Source organism: Pinus tabuliformis, chromosome J (genome assembly GCF_031772625.1).
Source record: "Pinus tabuliformis cultivar Carrire ecotype Pingquan chromosome J, CPIR1, whole genome shotgun sequence".
NCBI lineage: Eukaryota > Viridiplantae > Streptophyta > Pinopsida > Pinales > Pinaceae > Pinus > Pinus tabuliformis.
The window spans coordinates 1,071,424,203-1,071,444,227 of NC_142295.1; the positions used below are offsets into that span (position 1 = coordinate 1,071,424,203).

General features: G+C 39.6%; 2 protein-coding genes across 2 annotated transcripts in view; both read left to right on the plus strand.

Annotated features, from left to right (window-relative positions):
- Window positions 1–20,025, plus strand: part of SEC8 (subunit of exocyst complex 8) — a 438,983-nt gene that overhangs the window by 93,656 nt on the left and 325,302 nt on the right. The window lies entirely within an intron of this gene.
- On the plus strand, window positions 6,088–6,820 carry LOC149230654 (uncharacterized). The gene is made up of 2 exons (XM_089376884.1): window positions 6,088–6,479; window positions 6,589–6,820. The coding sequence occupies exons 1-2, from the start codon at window positions 6,352–6,354 to the stop codon at window positions 6,818–6,820; spliced, it is 360 nt and encodes a 119-aa protein (XP_089233010.1). The 5' UTR covers window positions 6,088–6,351.

Genomic DNA, 20,025 nt, shown 5'->3' on the forward strand with positions numbered 1-20,025 from the left:
TTAACTTCTAATCAATGGCTTAGATCGTTTTGGCTTGATCCTTGTCTTCTTCTAGAAGTTTCACCCATAGTTAGATTAATACCCTTTAATTATTTTAATTTCCTAAGTTTAGATTTAGGGACCCATTTAAATTAATTAATTATTTTAATAAAATTGTCTCCAGGTGGAATTTCCCAAAACGATTTTTGCGTATTGGAGAATGCATGTGTCGAAGCCTCCCTGCAAATTTTGAGACTTAAAGCACATTCGATGCTACCATAAATCAATATCTAAGACAAGTCCACATGAAGCAAGGCAATCTGAGTGTATTTATGTGGCTAGGCGAGTTGATATGGAGGCCAAACATTAATGAAATTTTGAGACAGAACCTCAACTAAGGCATGCAAATTGACTTTGAGTTTACTCCTAAGGTAAATCAAGAATCCTAGGGTCAAGCGAGAGGTAGATCCAAGGTCCCTGTGACAGACGAATTTGTTGAAGTCTTTCGAGCTTCCTCGAGGACTAACGAATTGGTTTTGTGGGAAAAATTTAGTTCATACCTCATCTAAGGGCCTTTGAGCTGCTCTGTGACTAAAGGAGACATTTCCCCTAAGGTAAACAAGTGTCTTGAGGTCAACTGAAGGCTAGTCCAGTGGATTTGAAGGGTCTGTGAAATTATCCCTAGTTTTGTGGTAGTTTGAAGTTCTGAAGCAACTCTGTGACGGAAGCGAGTCAACTCGTGGGTTCCTATAGTAGTAGAGTAGGGCGGATAGGTTCAAGTCTGTTATAGAGGACTGAAGCAGGATTAGAGTGTGCATCTGAGGCAAAATTTGGATATCTTGAGCAAACCAGGTTCCTTGTAGGGTTAGCAATCAAGTCATTGGTTAGGGTATTATTTCAATTGTTAAATGGGTTGTGTGTTAAATATGAACAATATTGTATGGATCTTTAATATTGTGCTAGATTATTGTATGGGTTTGACGAACAATACACTGTATTGTTGGATCTATTGTATTAGAATGTGGATTCATTCAACTTATTGTATCTTTCAAAAACTGATACCATTGATTGAAGAACATATTGATTGTATTAAATTGACTATTATTTGGAAAAGGAAATTTTGCTTAAACCCTAGTACCCTAGAAAACCCTAGGGCATAATTACCCGAGGTCATTATAGTGGGATCAGAACTGGCTTACCTTGCTAACCTGTGAGCAATTCGATTGATGTCACGGACCCAGGGTCTTAAGGAAAGGCTCAATGGAGAACAAACAATATTGGGACAGGTTACTACCAACACCATCAGGTGATGTTTTAGCTTCTTGCCCCACTTGGGATTAATGTGGACAACGATCACCATGTCCCTAGCACTGGGATCAATTTGCAATGATTAGCAAAAGATTGCAAAGGACAAAATTCAACTAGTATTTCAATGAAGAAACTAAACTTTGAATTATCACCCTTGTCCAAACAACTCCTTCCTTGTTCAATGGCATTCAATCACCAAATCATGCCTTGACATAGCGTGCATTTTCTTTTGGTAATTTTGGGCAGGGCACCTTTGGGCAATCCACTCAATATAATATAAAGGCTACCACACCCGTGACTTCTAAGACTGATCAAACACCTGAATTAAAGAATAAGGGAACACAATGGACAGCAAGTATATGGAACAATTTTCTGGCTAGCTACAAGAAAAGCAAATCGAGCTATACTGATCATAAGCCCAAGCCTATAAAACAAAGTATAAGAACAGTTGAAATAAAGGCAAAAGCATGGACATGGCTGTATCTCCCTAGAGCTAGGGTATGCAATCAACCAAAATTATTTGAAAGAAATGAAGATAATGGTTGTGATGGATTTTCCAACCATCAACAATTAATTTGGCAGCCCAGTGACAAATTCCAATCATTGGACTAGATTTCTCGAATAGACCAAAATTGACCTTTGAAGCACTAATTTTGGATAAGGGAAAGTATATTTTTGAAGTGAAGCCACAATGACACATTTGATCAGGTTGGCCTAAGGAGAAATTGCCTCTCCTCCAACGCCTATAAATACAAGTGACCTCAAGCTCATTTGGACATCATCACACAACAACTTCTCTTCTTCTCTCTCAATCTAATTGGTTCATACAAGTCTGAGGCAACTATTCTCTTCACACGTGTGGGCAAGAAGGACGAAATTACAGGTGGTCAAAATCTGAAGCTGTTCAACAACTTTGACCAATGTTGACTTTGATTTTCTGGGCTGATTTTTGGTTCAATTTTTTGGGAAAATTTCTGTCTCTAGGCCGCATTTTTGGGCACAAAAATTGAGGCAATTGGAGTACTTTGACTGCAGGAGAAATTGCAGACTTAACTGCAAAATTCTTTCTCCTTTGACCGAGTATTCTTGGACTGTTTTGGGCTAACTTTGACCAGCAATTGAGGCTGAGTTTGAGGACAGTTGACTGAGCTCCTAAATGATAAATTTGACCGTTGACTTTGGACTGGTTAGGGCACGTTGACTGTTGTTGACCATTGACCAGAATTACAGATTTATAATAGTTGACCAAATTTGACTATTTCATCTTGGCACATTAGTTTTTGGTTGGTTGATTTGTTGGATAAGTCAAGGCTTTGACTTTGACTCTTGTTAATGGATTTGTTAAGGCTTTGACTTTGACTCTCTGCTGAACATGTTATGACAATCTAATAGAAGAAGAATTTCAAAGGGTTTTCCCTCTTGTGGGGTTTTTCCCTAGTCTTTGACCAAATAAGTGTCTCTTGTTGATATGTTGATTGTCTCCTATTGTCATTGCATTTACTTTTCTATCTTCAATTACTGTTGATTATTGGAAGAATTAACTGTTACTGAAATGATTTCTTAATGAAGGATTGAATTGGGTTAAAGTAATTGATATAGCATAGAGCAATGGAATATTAACATGATATCAGAGCTAAGGTGAAGGACAAGCCCAAAGGAGACAAGAGCTAGAGCAATCATCTTTGGAAAAATTGAATTCTATCTAATCAAGTCAAGGTGTCTACCTTATTCTTCCAGGAAGCTAGGAAGCTAGGAGACTCATCAAATTTGCTGCTTGGAAGATTAGGTTCGAAATCATAGCTGATGACAGTGATGTATGGGAGTACATACAAGGAAAAGTTCCCAAGCCTCCAGAAAATGCTACCGCCGCTATCAAGAACAAGTACAAGAAAGGTGAGTTAAAAGCAAAAATAATTATTGCTGATGGTTTACAAGATCATTTACTTGCCTATGTTGAGAATCTGAAGAAGTCTAAGGATATGTATGATAAGCTAGTCGACATGTGTGAAGTTAACAATTTGAATGAAATCATCTCCTTGAAAGATCAACTCAAAGACATGAAAAACGAATAAAGGAGAGCCTGTGCAATCCCACATCATGAGGATATCTTGTCTTAAAGATGAATTATAGGGAATTGGGGAAATTGTACCTGACATGGAGTTGGTGTTGGTAACCCTTAGAGGTCTCCCTCCTATTTGGGAAAACTTTGTTACCACCATAAGCAATAACAAAAATTTCCCATCATTTGATGAGCTCGTTGGAAAATTCACTCGGGAAGAATCCAGGATGATTTCAAGAGGGAGAATTCACAAACATGGAGAAGAAGCAGTGTTGTGAAAATCGCGATTTAATGAAAAAATCGCGATTTTTATATTTTGCCGATCAAATCGTGATTTTTATACGAAAAAATCGCCGGTAATTTTTTTTGCCGATTTTTACTGAAAAAATCGCGGGGGGTTGCGGCAGCGTGGTTTTATAACATTTTTTTGGGTTTTTCATGCGCTCATTTGGATGGTTGCGCGCGGAGGGAGGAAGAGCTCTTGGAGACCAAGCTGAAGAGGGTTTTTAGCCAAATCTAAGTGCTTAGAGGAGAAAATCAAGAGGAGACCACCAATTTCTCCATAGAAACGGTATGAGGATTAATTTTTTTTTTTCTCATTGTTTAAAAGCATTGTTTTTGTATGTTTTTCATTGTTTTTGGTTGGGAAACTTGGTATGGGCACCATTTTTCTTTTGTTTTCATTGTTTTTAAAGAATTTTTTGTATTTCTTCATTGTTTTGGGTTGGGTAACTTGGTATGACTATGGGAACCAATTTTTTTTTTGTTTTCATTGTTTACATTGAAACTTGGGTTTTGGTTTTTTGTGTTTGAAACTTCTTTTGGTTGTTTTAGGTTGGGTCTTGGATTTTTTTCTATTGTTTTGGAACTTGGTATTATTTTTTTTTTTGTTTTCATTTTTTTAAACATTGTTTATGTTTTTTAATTTTTCATTGTTTTTGCCATTTGGTTGGGTAACTTGGGTTTGGAATGGTTGGGTAATTTGTGTTTGAAACTTTGAACTTTGGAATGGTTGTTTTAGGTTGGGTTATGGGTAACTTGGATTTTCATTCAATCATCAATGTAAAAATTAAAAATTAAAATACTAAATTGTAATTTGTAAATGCTAAATTGTAATCCTAATCCTTATTAAGTTATTTTCCCATAGGTTCACAATTGCACCAAAACACCATTCAAGACTTCAAGTTTGCAACTTAAAAGTTCAAAAACAAACATGCCAAGGAAATTGGATCCTTTTTGAGAATATGCTGTACCTCATGCTCCGAAGGATAGACAAAACTTGAGTTGCAAGTTGTGTGGAAAGGAGATGTTCGGGGGGGTGTACAGGTTGAAGTTTCACCTTGCACAAATCCCTGGACATGATGTGGGGCCCTGTACAAATACAAATGTTGAACTTATCCAAAGAGCCATGAGAGCATTGGAAGAATTAGAGCAGACTAGAGAGGCCAAAGAAGAACTCAAAAGGCAACTAAAAAGGTCAGCTGAAGGAAGTGGGCCAAGTGGCACTCGTTCTACTGTAGCATCAGTCAATCCGGTAGCTGCATCATCATTTTTTGTTCCTCGAACAACACCTGGTTCACAGCCATCTATCGGTTCAATGCTAAAAAGAACTGATAATGAACAAGCTGACAGGTTGATGGCAAAATTTCTCCTTTGGAGTGATATTCCTTTCAGCATTGTAAGGAATAATCCATTTTTTCAACCTACTGTTGATGCTATTGCCAGTGTTGGCCTGGGGTACAAAATCCCTTCTTATCATGATTTCAGAGGTCGGATTCTTCAAAATGAAAAGCGTGACTGCACCCAAAGATTGGAGGATTTTAGGGCATCATGGGCACAAACAGGATGCACTGTTATGTCAGATGGTTGGACTGACCAAAAGGAGAGAACCCTTATAAACTTCTTGGTTAGTTGTCCCAAGGGGACTATGTTTATCAAATCTGTTGATGCATCTGCACAAATCAAAGATGCAAGAACTTTATGTGATTTGCTGGATGTGTTTATTTTGGAGGTGGGTGAACAACATGTTGTCCAAGTCATAACGGACAATGCTGCAAATTATGTTGCTGCTGGTAGGATGCTTATGGACAGGCATCCTACTTTATTTTGGATACCTTGTGCTGCCCATTGTATTGATTTGATGTTAGAGGACATAGGGAAAATTCCCTTTGTCAAAGATATTGTTGACTCATCAAAAAGCATTACAAAATTTATATATAATCATACATCTGTGCTTAGCTTGATGAGAAGATTCACCAACAATAAAGAGTTGGTGCGCCCCGCCATTACACGGTTTGCCACGAGTTTCATATCTCTTCAATCCCTCTTGAATTCTATGTGGGATGTGAAGAGAAAGTTTCTTTCAGAGGAGTGGTGTGCTTTGTCAATGAGCCGCAAACCAGAAGGAGAGGCCGTATGCAGACTAGTTTCATACCAGGAAGACTTCTGGGCAGGAGTGCAGGAGGTGTGCGCCGATACTGAACCTTTGGTAAAGGTTCTTCGGTTGGTTGAGGGTGAGAAGCCCGCAATGGGCTATTTGTATGAAGCCATGGACAGGGCCAAAGAAGCCATTCAGGCCTACTATGATGATAAGGGAGATGATGGGTTTCAGAAACAACTCCTTTTATGGGGAGTGATTGATGAGCGATGGAACAACACACTCCATCGTCCCATTCATGCTGTTGGGCTTTTCTTGAACCCTGCATTTTCTTATGCATGTGGGTTTGATTTTGATGCTGAGATCATGGATGGATTCTTATCCTGTGTCCAGAAGATGGTGCGATCTCCAGAACAACGTATAGAGATCTCTAAACAAATTGAGACATATAAGATGGCAGGTGGCACATTTGGCTTTGAGATGGCTATCACTGATAGGACGATTAAAATGCCAGGTATTTTTTAGTTTGTAACTTTGTTTCAAATTTCATTGTCTCTTCAAATTCCATTTTTTTCTTATGTTTATTTAAAATTTTATTTGTAATTTTGTTGTAGATGCATGGTGGAAAATGTATGGTGGCAGGGTACCCCTTCTGCAAAAGCTTGCCATTCGCATCCTCAGCCAAACATGCAGCGCCTCAGGATGTGAGCACAATTGGAGTGTATCTGAAAAAATACATAACAAGAAGCGCAACAGGTTAACACTTAAACATTTAAAATATTGCAAATTTCCAAATAAATTTTTGAATTCATTAAACAATATTTTTTTTATAATTATTAATTATTATTTCATGATCTTTGTACAGGTTGGAGTCCCAGCGACTTAATGACATGGTCTACGTCTACTACAATCTTCGATTGTGGGTGAGGCAACTTGAGAGGACACCTGATGTGGATGCCATCTCATTGGATGGGATTGACACCACTGCTGCATGGAGGGTTGAGGCCGAGAGGCCTCTCATGGATTCTGCTGATGATTGGTTAGTGCAAGATGTAGTGGAGGGGGAGGAGGAGGAGGAGGACAGGAGGAGGAGGTGACACTGCCTGCCCGGGTACCACTGCCACCAGTAGAGGACGTGGTCTACCTCCTATAGCTCCTACTTCTAGTTCTTCAGCTTCTAGAGCACATCAGACTCCACTGCTATTTCCACCAGCACGGGCACCAACATCTACATCTAGAGGGAAAGGGAAAGCTGTGGCATTTTCTCGCAAGAAGGGCAGAGGAAATCAATAGGATTAGACTTTCATTTTATTGTATATGACATTATGACATGATGAGATACATTATCATATTTTTTGTTGATATTTTGAGGCTGAGTTGGGACTCAGGAGTCAGGACTTACTATTCAGGACATGATTCAATGTTATGTGTGATTTTAGCGCTAGAAATGATATTAAACATCTTATATATTAGTTTTTTTATCATATTTATGTGTCAATGTATTTATTTTATGTTGTAGATGGTTTAGATATTAAAAAAATTGAAAAAAAATGAAAAAAATGAATATTTTTGTACCAAACGATTTTTTCCCGATTTTTCCGATTTTTTCGATTTGTTCCCCGCGCCGATTTAATCCCGATCGCGATTTTCACAACATTGAGAAGAAGAGCTCACTGCCTTTATTACTCAAGACAAGAAGAAAAAGGGAAGAGGAAGACTTTTTGGTTCAGATAGGTCCTCTCCCGAGTCAAAGGACTCTAATAGAAGATCAAGGGATATCAAATGTTAGATTGTCACAAGCATGGGCACTGTTATCACTCACTGCATTGTGGGTTTCAATTGGTCAAGGTTACCCAAGAGCAGTGAAGTTTGGAGCCACTTTCCTAGGCCACAGAAGATCTCAGAGCTAAATCGGACGCTCTCCATGGCCTAGTGCTCGGAAAGAGATTTCTAATGAATGGACTTCTGGTCGGAAGTTAGAGCATGTTGAAACCACACTTGGAAAGCCTTGGAAACCAGGAAAATGACTAAGTATGAGGGCATCCCGCAAATTGGCGATGCCGCAGTCTCGCAGTCACAACAGTCCCGCATGGCACCTCGCAATACTTGATGGGCCATCCTTAAGGAATTTCGGGGGGGGGGGGGGGGATCGCCGATAGTGTTAAAGCATCGGGGAGGGCAGAGGCCGATTTACACTAAAAATCAATGAAAAACAAAGGCCGGGCCGCCCCCTTCTCACTCCATTTGGCGAAATACAATAAATCCCGCATCCGGCAATCCCGCAATATTGGCGGATTGGCGGGGTTTTGACTTAATAGACCTTGTGGGGGTTGATTTTGTGATACAATGTAAAAGTCTCGGGAAAGGCCGAAAACCAAATACAAAGGAAATGCATGAAAAACAAGAGCAGGTGGCCCCCTTTCTCTCTCCTCCACGTGATGGTACAGTGGTACAGCATATCGTTGATGGGCAATCTCGCATCCTGCAATCTCGCATTATCGGCGATTGTAGGAACAGAGGGGCTACCTCCCCAAAAACCTTGCGGGGTTGCAATATTGCGATTTAGTGCAAAATCGCCGGGGAGGGCCGAAATTCATTAACAAAGGAAATGCCTGCGAAAACAGGGCCGGGCAAGCCTTTTTCTCTCTCCTACAGGGGGCCACGTGGCGGCATATGATTGGTCCTCAGAGCTGACATGGCAGTTGACACATGGTAGTACGGAGGACACATGGCAGTATGGATGCTGACGTGGCAGATGACACATGTCACTCAATTTCAACGTTTTCAAGGGTCCTATGGGGCCATTTTCGGGTGACACGTGTCACCACTTACAGGGTGACACGTTTCAACGATGTAGTCACCCGGCAGATCGACGATTGCACAAAGTGTAAGTTCTTTCCCTCGTCGATACTCCTTCCTGGCCTGCGATTGCGATATGCGGGAAACCCTCCGGGATGCGATATGTTTTAGTGGTTCTACCTCAGGAGGATTTCGCATCCGGACTGTCGGCCCATGCTATGGAAAAAGGTAAAGGGTCCCCCTCTCCTGCAGTGCGATTGCGATGTCCTAGGTGGGCTCGATCCCGCAGATCGACGATCACAGTTGTCTAGGGAAGAAGCTTAAGGTAAAGCATGGTAAAGCGCCGATATGCAGGATTTTGTGTTACAAAGGAAATAGGCCCCCAGACATAGGTCTGAAGGCCTTAGCGCCTGAAAGGTTAAGCCCTTGGTCCTAGCTTGTGGTTATATGAAGACAACAGAGATAAGGGTGCTACACCAAAGGGGGGCTTAAAGGGAAGTCACAACGCACTTGTTTCGTGTTATTCCTGTGTTAAAGGCCCGCGTTCGAAGGACTCCCGGGTACATCATAATACACGACACCAGGTTTTTTAGATCTTTGGTAGTGTCTAGTAGAGTTTTAATGGGCATATGGGTCGACAGCTAAAGACTTAAATGGAGTATGGCGCAGCATTGGAGTAGTACACGAGACTCAGGAAGATTAATGGCTCAGCATGGAGCCCCATCCCTCTACACAACAAAAGACCACAAATACGAGCACTTACAGTTGACCCAACCCCTACTTCACAGAACAAGGCATCCGAGCAGTAAAGGCAGAAGCGACAGGGTCAATTGAGCAGCACAGGAGGCCATACCGTGAGCAAATTACAGCCTGAGGCAGAGGCGATCACAGGATGGGCACAAAGACTTTTTCATTTACTTTTCTGTTTGGTTATTTACTTATTTTTGTCCTGTAACATGCCTTCCTTTCAATGAGGCTTTTAATTCTGTAATGTTTTGGGCCACAGAGCCATCTCTGACTGAGACAACTAGTCGACCCGACAACTGAGACTAGGCCAGAGATATTTTACTGTAATGAATGTTCTTGCTCCCCTCTCTAGATAAATAGGGGAAGGCAAGACTTAGAAAAGGTTCAGAAATTCTATAGAAAAGACTACATGCCATTTTCAGACTATTTTTCTTTGTAACTCAGATCTTTTTCAGAATATCAAGGATATGGTGGTGATTCCCCCTTCAAGTATTACAATATGTGTTCCTTTTGTTAAATCTCATTTTATGTTCATCTTTCCTCTCTGTATTCATGCAAATTATAGCTGCTAGAAATGTTTCAAGCTTCCTCATAGATTTATTTGTATTGATATGTGAATGCAAGTGCCTGTAATTATATCACAGATTCACTTGTCTCAATACTGTTGATGCATATACCTGTGTGGACTATTGAAATCATATCTTTAAATCTGCAACACATGAATCATAGCATTCAGCCCCTCCTTCATCCATTATTTCTGCTTGTAACTCAAATAAGTATAGAAATCCTTAATGCCTCAAGTTCTATGTGTTAAGTGTAGAACTCTTGAAGCCTTATGCTCTATGTGATGAGTTGCTCCCTCTCTTTGTCCTCTCTCATCTACTCTGCAAAAGCTTATTAAGCTGTAAGCCCTTGAATTACTCAGCCTCCGCTATTTTCATGCATATTTCTGAGATCTGAACTTGTGAGGAAGTACCAAAAATTCATGTTTTATTTCTTTGGATAAATGAACCAACCCATTTCCTATATATATATATGTATTTATAAAACATAAGTGATGTCTCCAGTTTCCTGTAAATCATTTGAGACACACAAATCTAGATGTTCCCAGGCACTGGTCTTGTAAGAAATCCAAGGCTGTCTCTGGGAGCTACAACAGGCACTATGCCCGAGACTGTCTGAGAAAGAGAGTACCATGATTCGTCCGAAGCTACAGTAACAACCGGTACAATAGTAGAAGAAGAAGCGATGTTGGAAGGAATCATGAAGAAAGTCCTCGTCCTCAAAGAAGTCAAGAAACTCTAGGTATGAAAATAACGTAGCTACTAGTCAATTTGAATACATTCTTATTTGGATCACAATTATTATTCTATGTCTTCTTCTCCTTTATCATCCATCCCATCATGTTTATATATTATCACACCAAACTACTTTTACTCTGGGAAATGTTTTATCACACTACAATCTACTATATGATGAATGCGTAAAAACTCTATGAACATTAGAAGGTAGGATTATCTTAGTTATTATTTTATGCCATCTTCTCCTTGGACATCCATACCATCATGTTTACATATTATCATGCCAACCATGTTTATATATGTTTATATAGTGTTAGGACCATTTTAACACATTTTCCAAAACACTTAACAGAATCACTGCAACTTATACCATCAACGATTCTGATGGTGAGGTAATCAATAACTTGGATGCCATTCTAGTTCTGCCATCGGTCCATAAATGACATGAACTCATTCACCATTGCAAGGAAAGACCATACAGGGATTATGCTTTTTAGGATCGGTATTTTTATGCCCGCGTAGGTTTAGGTTTATTTTTATTTTTTAAAATTATAATGCATGAAAAAAACCAAAATCACAAAAAAAATCTGCCAAAAAAAATGATATCATGCATAAGCAAGAAACAAAAGTTCGTTGCTTTAAGCACGACCAAGGCAGGATACATTGTTAGCTTGGAAGAGCTGTTTGAGCAGGTCCTAGATACGACAGTGATATATTGCGACAACAAGAGTAGAATCCAATTGGCAGAGAATCCCATGTTTTTTGACAAATCCGAGCACATTGAGATCAAATATCATTACATATGTAATATGGTACAAAGAGGAACTGTGAGACTCTGTCATACTTAGACTGATGAACAGATTGCAGATATAGAGCAACTTGGACGGATAGATGTGACCCTCCTAGGTAAGGGTCCCGACTAATCGAGGACACTGAGCTATGCTCTTCCCCTCTGTTTGAGCTCCTAGGATGAGGAATTGAGCCTTAGAGCTCTTGGTGTTGAGGGACCTATGATTTGACAGAGTATACCCCGATTGGTATCTGCCTTTGCAACCCATTTGGCTAATGGGTGTTGGCTGCTTGAGTTAGGCGCAATCCTTACCACTTATGGTAAGTGGCATCTCGCTCAAGCTAGAGATGTAGGTGTTCTACCACTGACTCTTGAGGGTCAAGTTGGGAAGATCAATAAATAATAGGATAGGCGTGATCCTTACCATTTATGGTAAGTGGTATCCCTCCTAATATCATCAGGTAGTGGGAGAGGCGCGATCCTTACCAGATAAGGTAAGTGGAATCCCTGCTATTGTCTGTAGGGTTCTCGGGTCATAGCATTGGCTCCTCGCTGGCAGAGATTCTCTGGTCGTAGCATTGGCTCCTTGCTGACGGAGATTCTCGGGTCATAACATTGGCTCCCAGCTGGTAGAGATTCCTGTGGTGTAGCATTGGCTCCCCTGTTGGAAAATATAAGTACGTTCGGTCTTCATTAATATATTTGGGTAATGTACTTGTCAAAAGAATAAAGAAAATTATTATTATTATTATTATTATGACTTATTAAAGCATGGGTTTCGTGCTTGGGTCATCATGTTTTAGGTCAAAGTTCCCATTGAGGACTTATAGGATTTATTCTAAGTTAATAGAGTCATTGTACTTTTAAAGAGACCATTCTTGGGCTTTTGAATCATGTAAAAAGGTTAAGTATTGAGTCAAATATGAATTATGTTGCCTCCACACCAAGTCAGCCTCAAAGAGGGCTATTCGACCTCACCAAAGGACTATAAATGAAGCAATTCGAATTCCGCTTGAAGCACACTCACAAAAAGCTAGTTCGATATCTCTTGAAGCTGGGAAAAGGTGCGAAATAGAGGAAGGAAGGCAAAATGAGTGTGAGTTTGGTCTAGGAGAAGGAAGGAAAATCGAAGTCTTGGTGCATCTATCTCTCTCTCTCGTGCCCTAGTTTGGAAGATCGAAGTTCTCTTGTTGATGTCGTTGCCAATTGCTGAATGTTGCTGCTGCTATAGGTCGAAGTTGTTGGTGTGGGACACTGTTGCCTCAAGAAGCTGTATTGGGCCAAGATTGAAGTTGCTGGTGTGGGATACTACTGCCTCAAGAAGTTGTATTGGGCCAAGATCGAAGTTTCTAAGTGAAGATCAAAGTCTTTCAGTGAAGATCGAAGTCTCCAAATCAAGGTCGTGTTTCTGAGTCGAAGAAAGTGCTGATACTGTTGTTGCTGTTGCCAGGTCAAGTAGATTCATTTGCAAGAATATAAGAGGATTGACTTGGTGTGGAGGAAAGCTTGTGTCAAGGTATAGCTAAGTTGCAGGAAATGTCGAAGAAGGGTCTGTTTCCGACCAGAAACGAAACGAAACGAGGAAACTCGTACCATACGGCCTAGAAACTCGTTTCCGGCCGTATTGGCCTGTTTCTCAAGGAGGAAACGTGGCCAGTACGGCCGGAAATGCGTTTCCAAGCCATACAGTGGAGTTTCCTCTTCTAGCTTGACATTTTCTTGTATTTTTTTTATAATTTTTTTGCTTCTAATTTTTTATTGGGCAACTAAAATATCTTCTGGATGCTTCTAGATGCCTCTCAAGTTATAAAAAAGAGGATTTTTTGGGTGGGGCAGAATAATGTTCAAGCCTATGGCCCTAGTGTTGATATGCAGTTCATGGTAATTTTAAATTCTTAAAGTGGAAGTGACATTCTCCTTTATTTTTCACTTTCATCCTTTTACTTAAATTTTTAACATTACCATGAAATGACTCAGGATGTTTGAGAGTGGTTTCACCCTTATTGGATTTCATATGGAGAAAGTAGAATTTTAGATCTCACTCAAAATCCAGCAGACTTATCTGTTTTCATGATTTCAGGATTGGGGGTATTGCAATGTTTCCATTGGATTTTGTCATGTACTAGGGTATGGAACTTGTATTTAATCAAGAGAACCAAGCCCTTTATGTAGGGGAGACTCCCAATAATCAAGAGCACGTAGGGTACTAGGGTATGGAACTTGTATTTAATCAAGAGCACTAAGGTCGTTCGACTATGTAGGAGGAGACTCCGAATCAAGCACGAGACAAGAAATTAGAAATTTCAAGTGGCTAATTTTGGATATTGCTATTTTCATTATGTGATCATTCATGAGTAAATGTGATCATATATGCTTTATGAATGCACATATTTCTTAAATGTCCTAATATATATATATATATATATATATATATATATACACACATTGCGTTTCCCCGTTTCCAAAATTTGGGGGGGACACGTTTCGTACCTGTGCCCGTTTCGGAAACTCGTACCCGTTTCTCTGTTTTGTGCAACTTAGAGGTATAGAGTCTTGGAATATCTTAGGAAAACTATTGAAGGAAGAATTATTCACTGGGTTTTCCCCTAGAGGGGTTTTGCCTTGGCTGTGAGCCTATATCTGGTGTCCATTGATTTATGTGCTATTCCGTTGGTAATTGCTTGATGAACTAAAAGAAAGAGGATATAAAGAACTCTAATATGAAATCAAAAACATCACAAGTAATTATCAAGTATAAGAAAATCTTTCTGCCTTTCTGATTTTCTAACATCCCCAATGGCAGATATTCCTGGGTCGTAGCATTGGCCCCCTGCTGGCAGAGATTCCCAGATTGCAACATTGGCTTCCTGATGACAGTTATTCCGGGTGGTTGCAGTGGCTCCCCAATGGATATAGAGGCTGGCAATTGAAGCTCCCCTATGATTCTTCTTTAGATTCGAGAATGATTTAGCAGATAGAGTCAAACTGAGATGAGATATTATTTGATGACATGATATTTGTGATGATCACATGATGCTGTTGGAATTTCTCCCTAGCTGAGAGTGAGTGTTAATTTGGCAACTCAATGACAAATTCCAATCATTGGATTAGATTCCTCATTCTGAAAGGACCAAAATTGACCTTTGAAGCACTGGATTTGGATAAGGGAAAATGTATTTTTGAAGTGAATCCCACAATGATACATTTGATCAGGTCGGCTTAAGGACAAATTGCCCCTCCTCCAACGCCTATAAATACAAGTGACCTCAAGCTCATTTGGACATCATCACACAACAACTTCTCTTCTTCTCTGTCAATCTGATTGGTTCGTATAGGTCTGGGGCCGCTATTCTCTTCACACGTGTGGCCAAGAAGGACGAAATTACAGGTGACCGTAATCTGAAGCTGTTCTGCAACTTTGACTAGTGTTGACTTTGACTTTCTGGGTTGATTTTTGGTTCATTTTTTTGGGAAAATTTCAGTCTCTCTAGGCTGCATTTTTGGGCACAAAAACTGAGGCAATTGGAGCACTTTGACCGCAGGAGAAATTGCAGATTTGACCACAGAATTTTCTCTCTCCTTTGACCGATTTTGACTGGGTATTCTTGGACTGTTTTGGGCTAACTTTGACCAGAAAATGAGGCAGAATTTGAAGACAGTTGATCCAGCTCCTAAATGACAGATTTGACCGTTGACTTAGGACTTGTTAGGGCACGTTGACTGCTGTTGACTGTTGACCAGAATTGCAGATTTATAACAGTTGACCAGATTTGACTATTTCATCTTTGGCACATTGGTTTTTGGTTGGTTGATTTGTTGAATAAGTCAAGACTTTGACTTTGACTTTTTTAATGGATTGCTCATTGTACTCTCTGCTTATGACAATCTAATAGAAGAAGAATTTCAAAGGGTTTTCCCCCTTGTGGGGATTTTCCCTGATCTTTGACCAAATCGGTGTCTCTTGTTGATGTGTTGATTGTCTCCTATTGTCATTGCATTTACTGTTCTATCTTCAATCACTGTTGATTATTGGAAGAATTAACTGTTACTGAAATGATTGCTTAATGAAGGATTGAATTGGGCTAAAGTAATTGATCTAGCATAGAGCAGTGGAATATCAACATCAACTGGAAGATGGAATGTCAATTTTAGCTGGCACAGCTAGTGCACCCCGTGATTGTGAAAATGACATGAATTTGGGGAAGCATCTTGACGGCGAGTTTGGCATATCTGTCCGGCATTTCTGTGGCATAATAACACTTAAACACTCACATAAGCTTTTGAATGCGATGTTCATACTCCATCTGCTTCACACATTATACAAGGGTTTGTGGCTTGTATAAACGGTCAAATTTATGTCTTGAAACATCATCTTTGGGCAACGTTTGAGCACATCTAATATCTTAAATGTACCCTTAATCAAATTGATACATGAGATTGTAGAACGACTTGGCTCACAGTGCTAATGTGTCACTGTTTGGAGACTGTTTTGGGGGTTTACTTTCTACTTTTCTGTAGTATATGGCCTCTTATAGATCTGTAGCACACATCTAAGCTTGAATGCTCTTATTGCTGTTGCATTTTTGATGCAGTGTACAGAGTGCATAAAATCCTTGGATAACTCCTGTTAGTACTCCGGATTTCTTCACCATTTTTAATGTTCTAAAATTTTGATCTTTCATTGGTAAAAATCTGTCCTAATACACAATCGTTAATGTGCCTTAAATGCTGATATCTTTTATACTTTTCTGAGTACTGTTGATATACGGGATTTATCACTGTTTCCATGATATGATTTCACACTTAGGATTTATAGTGAACAGATTTGATCGCTGTTTTTTCATGGTTACCAATTGTCTAGGATAATGCACTTGTCTAGGATAATGCACTCTTTCACATCATAAATGATATTAAGTTCATGATCAGTGGATGATAATCTGAATATTGTGTGTGTTGAATCCACTTCTAACTTTGCTGTCCTCACTGTCCTTATACAACAGCAGATTTGATAGCTTCATGGTTTAATATTGCACTTGACAAACACATATTACTCTATGCTGTTGGAAAACAGAGTTACAACTATCGGCATATGATCTCTTGATTTGGAATGGCTTGATGATGGTGATAACAAACTCTTGATCTCTAATGTCTATGATTATGATGAATGAATAATCTAATTATTTATTTTTGCGAGCATGATTTATGATCCATTTCCATGTACTATTGCACAATTGGATTTATGTTTCACTAGCATCTCATGTTACATGGTATATTGCGGAAGTTCTATCTTTCAATTTCCAAGCATAATTTCGTTGCATGAATAAAGTCGCTTATCTAAATTAAATTCATTCGAAGCTTGTTAATAATTCATGGTTAATTAACTATTCACATGCTTGCACAGTGCACTTTCCTCTTACCCCAAAAGTGAGCAGTGTAAAAAGAGTCTTTGGCAAGACAAGCTAGAGCTTCCCTTTTTTACTCAATGACTTATCTTAGCTTGACCACTAAGGATTCCCCCTTTGACTAGGATACCCTTCATGTAGTCTAAAGAGTGGGGCAGGGCCAATGAGGTGATAGTGGGTGGCTTGCTTGAGAGTTGCCTCGAGGCTTTGGCAATGGGACTAGGACTTTTACCTTTAGGGAAGAGTTTGAGTGGTAACAAGGGTATCATTAACAATAGAGAATTGAGTCAATTAGAGGAAGTATTTATGTTTTCGATTATTGAGAATGCGTGTGAGACAATATGAAACTGTAGGTTTTCTAGAAAAAAAGTTCTTTCTGGTCTGTAACATATGACTTTGGAATTCATAAATTTCAATATCTTTTGGTTGTAATATTAATTGGGTTATACAATCATATTGGAAGACCATGGCTTATTGTTGATGATTGTAGCTCGGGCAAGTACTTTTGCATAGGCCTAAGTATCTAGGTGTGGGAAGTTGCCTAATTGAAACTTAACTTTAGTAATTACTTTAAGTATTAAATGAATTGACTTTTACAAGATAAAGTGAGTTAAAATAATTAAATGCAAAGGTTATTTGCATTGGTGAATTAGATGAATCTCAATTGTTGACCTCAAGTGATGTTGAGATCTAATCTCAATTGTCAATCACTTTGGAGATTGGGATTGTGGATTTCGTCAATAACTGAAACTTATAGAAGGAAGGCTAGGGTAAGGGAGAAGACACAGAAAGCATCTTGAGTATAAGACACAATGATATTGCGATCTCAGTGATTGGGTGGAGACAAACTTCCATTCAAGTGTGTAGGATTTGAGGAAGAGTGCAAGGCGCAGCAAGGGAGGGATCTAAATTTGTTAAAATTGGCAACTAGGGCCAAACCTCATGTGGATCACCTTATTCATGGCTTCTGATATTTTTCCTAGATTCCTCTCATTGAGAGGTGTAGGATTGATCTAAAGATCATCCGATTCCGATAAGTATTTATGGAGATATGAATTTATTTTGATTATGGACAAATTGTCAAGGTCAGCCAACAAACTTATGTAGGCTCAGAAGCCCAACAATCATTCAATTCACTCATCTTCTCTCTCTCTCCTACGCAGAAAAGGAACCTCTCTCTCTCACACGTGTGGCTGAAAGGAAGACATCCTATAGGGCAAAGAAGATGCAGAAAGAGAGACGTTAGGGCTGCAAGTCATCTCTTTGACTAGTGTTGACTTTCCAGAAGTGCAGATTGGGTGTGGTTGCCTCTCCTAGGCAGGCCGCAATTTTTGGCATGAAAATCGAGGTGATCTAACCTCTGGTTTGACTGATATTGACTGCCCTAGTTTAGGGCTGTAGTTGACTTCAGAAATCTGCAAATTGACTGAACTTTTGGGGCTGTTCAAGGGTTGTTTCTTTAGGCTGTTCGAGGACAAGTTGACCGGAAATTGACCAAGTATTTTAGAGGTCAATTTCAGCTAGTTTGACCAAGTTTGACTTTGCTGATCTAGGGTTTGCTGTTGCTGATATAAAATTACAGAATTCAGATTTTGTACTATTTCTCTTCGCTGAACTATTGAAGATAAAAGAAGATTTGATCAAAGGGTTTCCCCGCCTTGGGGTTTGTCACTGGCTAACCGCTACATCTTGTGTCTCTTGTCTTGGCTTGTTTTCTATCGATTATTTAATGTTGTATCTGCACTTTACTTTATGTATATGTGATTGCTAATCTGTGGTAATAAGAAGAAAAATAAGTAAGCTGCTCTAAGCATAGAACATACCATAATTTAACATGGTATCAGAGCTGAGGTGAAGACAAAGCCCAAGCAACAGCAAGAGCAATCACTGAAGAGAAGGTTGGCAAGGCTCTCTGAAAGAAATCATGGGGTCCTCAACACACTTCCCTGCTGAAGACAAACTCCGTGAGAAGTCTGACTATCACGGATGGAAGATGTCTCTCGATCTAACATTAGAAGAATAGGAAGTGTTGGACCATGTGAGAGGTGGAATTGTTGAGCCTCCATCAAATGCATCTGCTGTTGCTAGGAACAAATGGACCAAGGGAGAAGTCAAAGCAAGGAAGATCATCCGAGACTCTATCGACAAGCGCTTGGTGGCCTATGTTTCCGAGCTGAACACCTGCAAGGAAATCTACGATAGACTGGTGAGTTTATTTAAAGTTAATGATGCAAATCAATTCTTGTTTCTTAGAAATAAGCTGAAGGAAATTAAGAAGGGCAAAGATGAGAGTATGCAAGCATATTTCTTAAGGATCACTGAGATCAAGAACGATCTCCTATCTATTAGGGATGTAATTCCTGACAGGGAAATGACACTCACAACTCTTGGAGGACTACCATCTGAATGATATTTATTCAGGACTACTCTTCTCAACAATAACGTAATTCCTGGATTTGAGGAATTAATGGCCAGATGCATTCAAGAAGAAACGAGGATGGAAGAACAAGAAATGTCCATACTTAAAGGTCATCCATCTGCCTTTTCTTCTCATACTAAAAGAAGAAACAATTCCGGGGCTAAATTCAAAGGAAAGGCTGGACCAAAGGGTGGAAGAAAAGGACGATGTTACAATTGCAATAAAACGGGTCACTATGCAAGGGAGTGCCCGATAAAAGGGACTCACATTGGGACGGTTATCAAAATCCCTCTCAAGGCAATCAAAGGAATGGCAGGTCAAATGGCAAAGGTAAAAGAAGTGCCGGAAATCAAGGAAGAGGACAACCATTCAAGAAGGCAAAAAATTCGAGGAATGAATCTAACACTGTTAACAATAAGCAAGATGAATATTATCTAGTAGCAGCTCTATCTACTACTCCTCCCCCGGACTCGCTAGGAAATTGGCTTATTGATAGTGGTGCCTTAATGCACTTCACTGGTTACAAAGAAGCTCTCTATAATCTGATAGAGAAGGAAACCAACCTGGAAATTGTTCTTGGAGATAATTCAAAATATCCTGTGAAGGGCGTAGGAAATGTCACTCTTCAATTGAATCAGGGTAATACCATCCACTTACAAGATGTATTATATGTACTTGATCTGAAAAAGAACCTGGTGTCCATTTCGGCAATGGAAGACAAAGGCTACAAGGTGGCCTTCAGCGATGGCAAGGTACGTGTATGGAAGAAGAACTTTAAAGATGCTTTCACTCTTGGGTTTCGAGTTGATTCATTATATCAAGTTGGTGGAAGCCCGCTGGGTGT

What these genes read in the sequence shown, in the direction of transcription:
- LOC149230654 (XM_089376884.1), top strand. Translation starts at nt 6,352, where the DNA reads ATGTATGGTGGCAGGGTACCCCTTCTGCAAAAGCTTGCCATTCGCATC. An exon ending in CATAACAAGAAGCGCAACAG is followed by an intron (nt 6,480 to 6,588) that starts GTTAACACTTAA and finishes ATCTTTGTACAG; the next exon opens with GTTGGAGTCCCAGCGACTTA.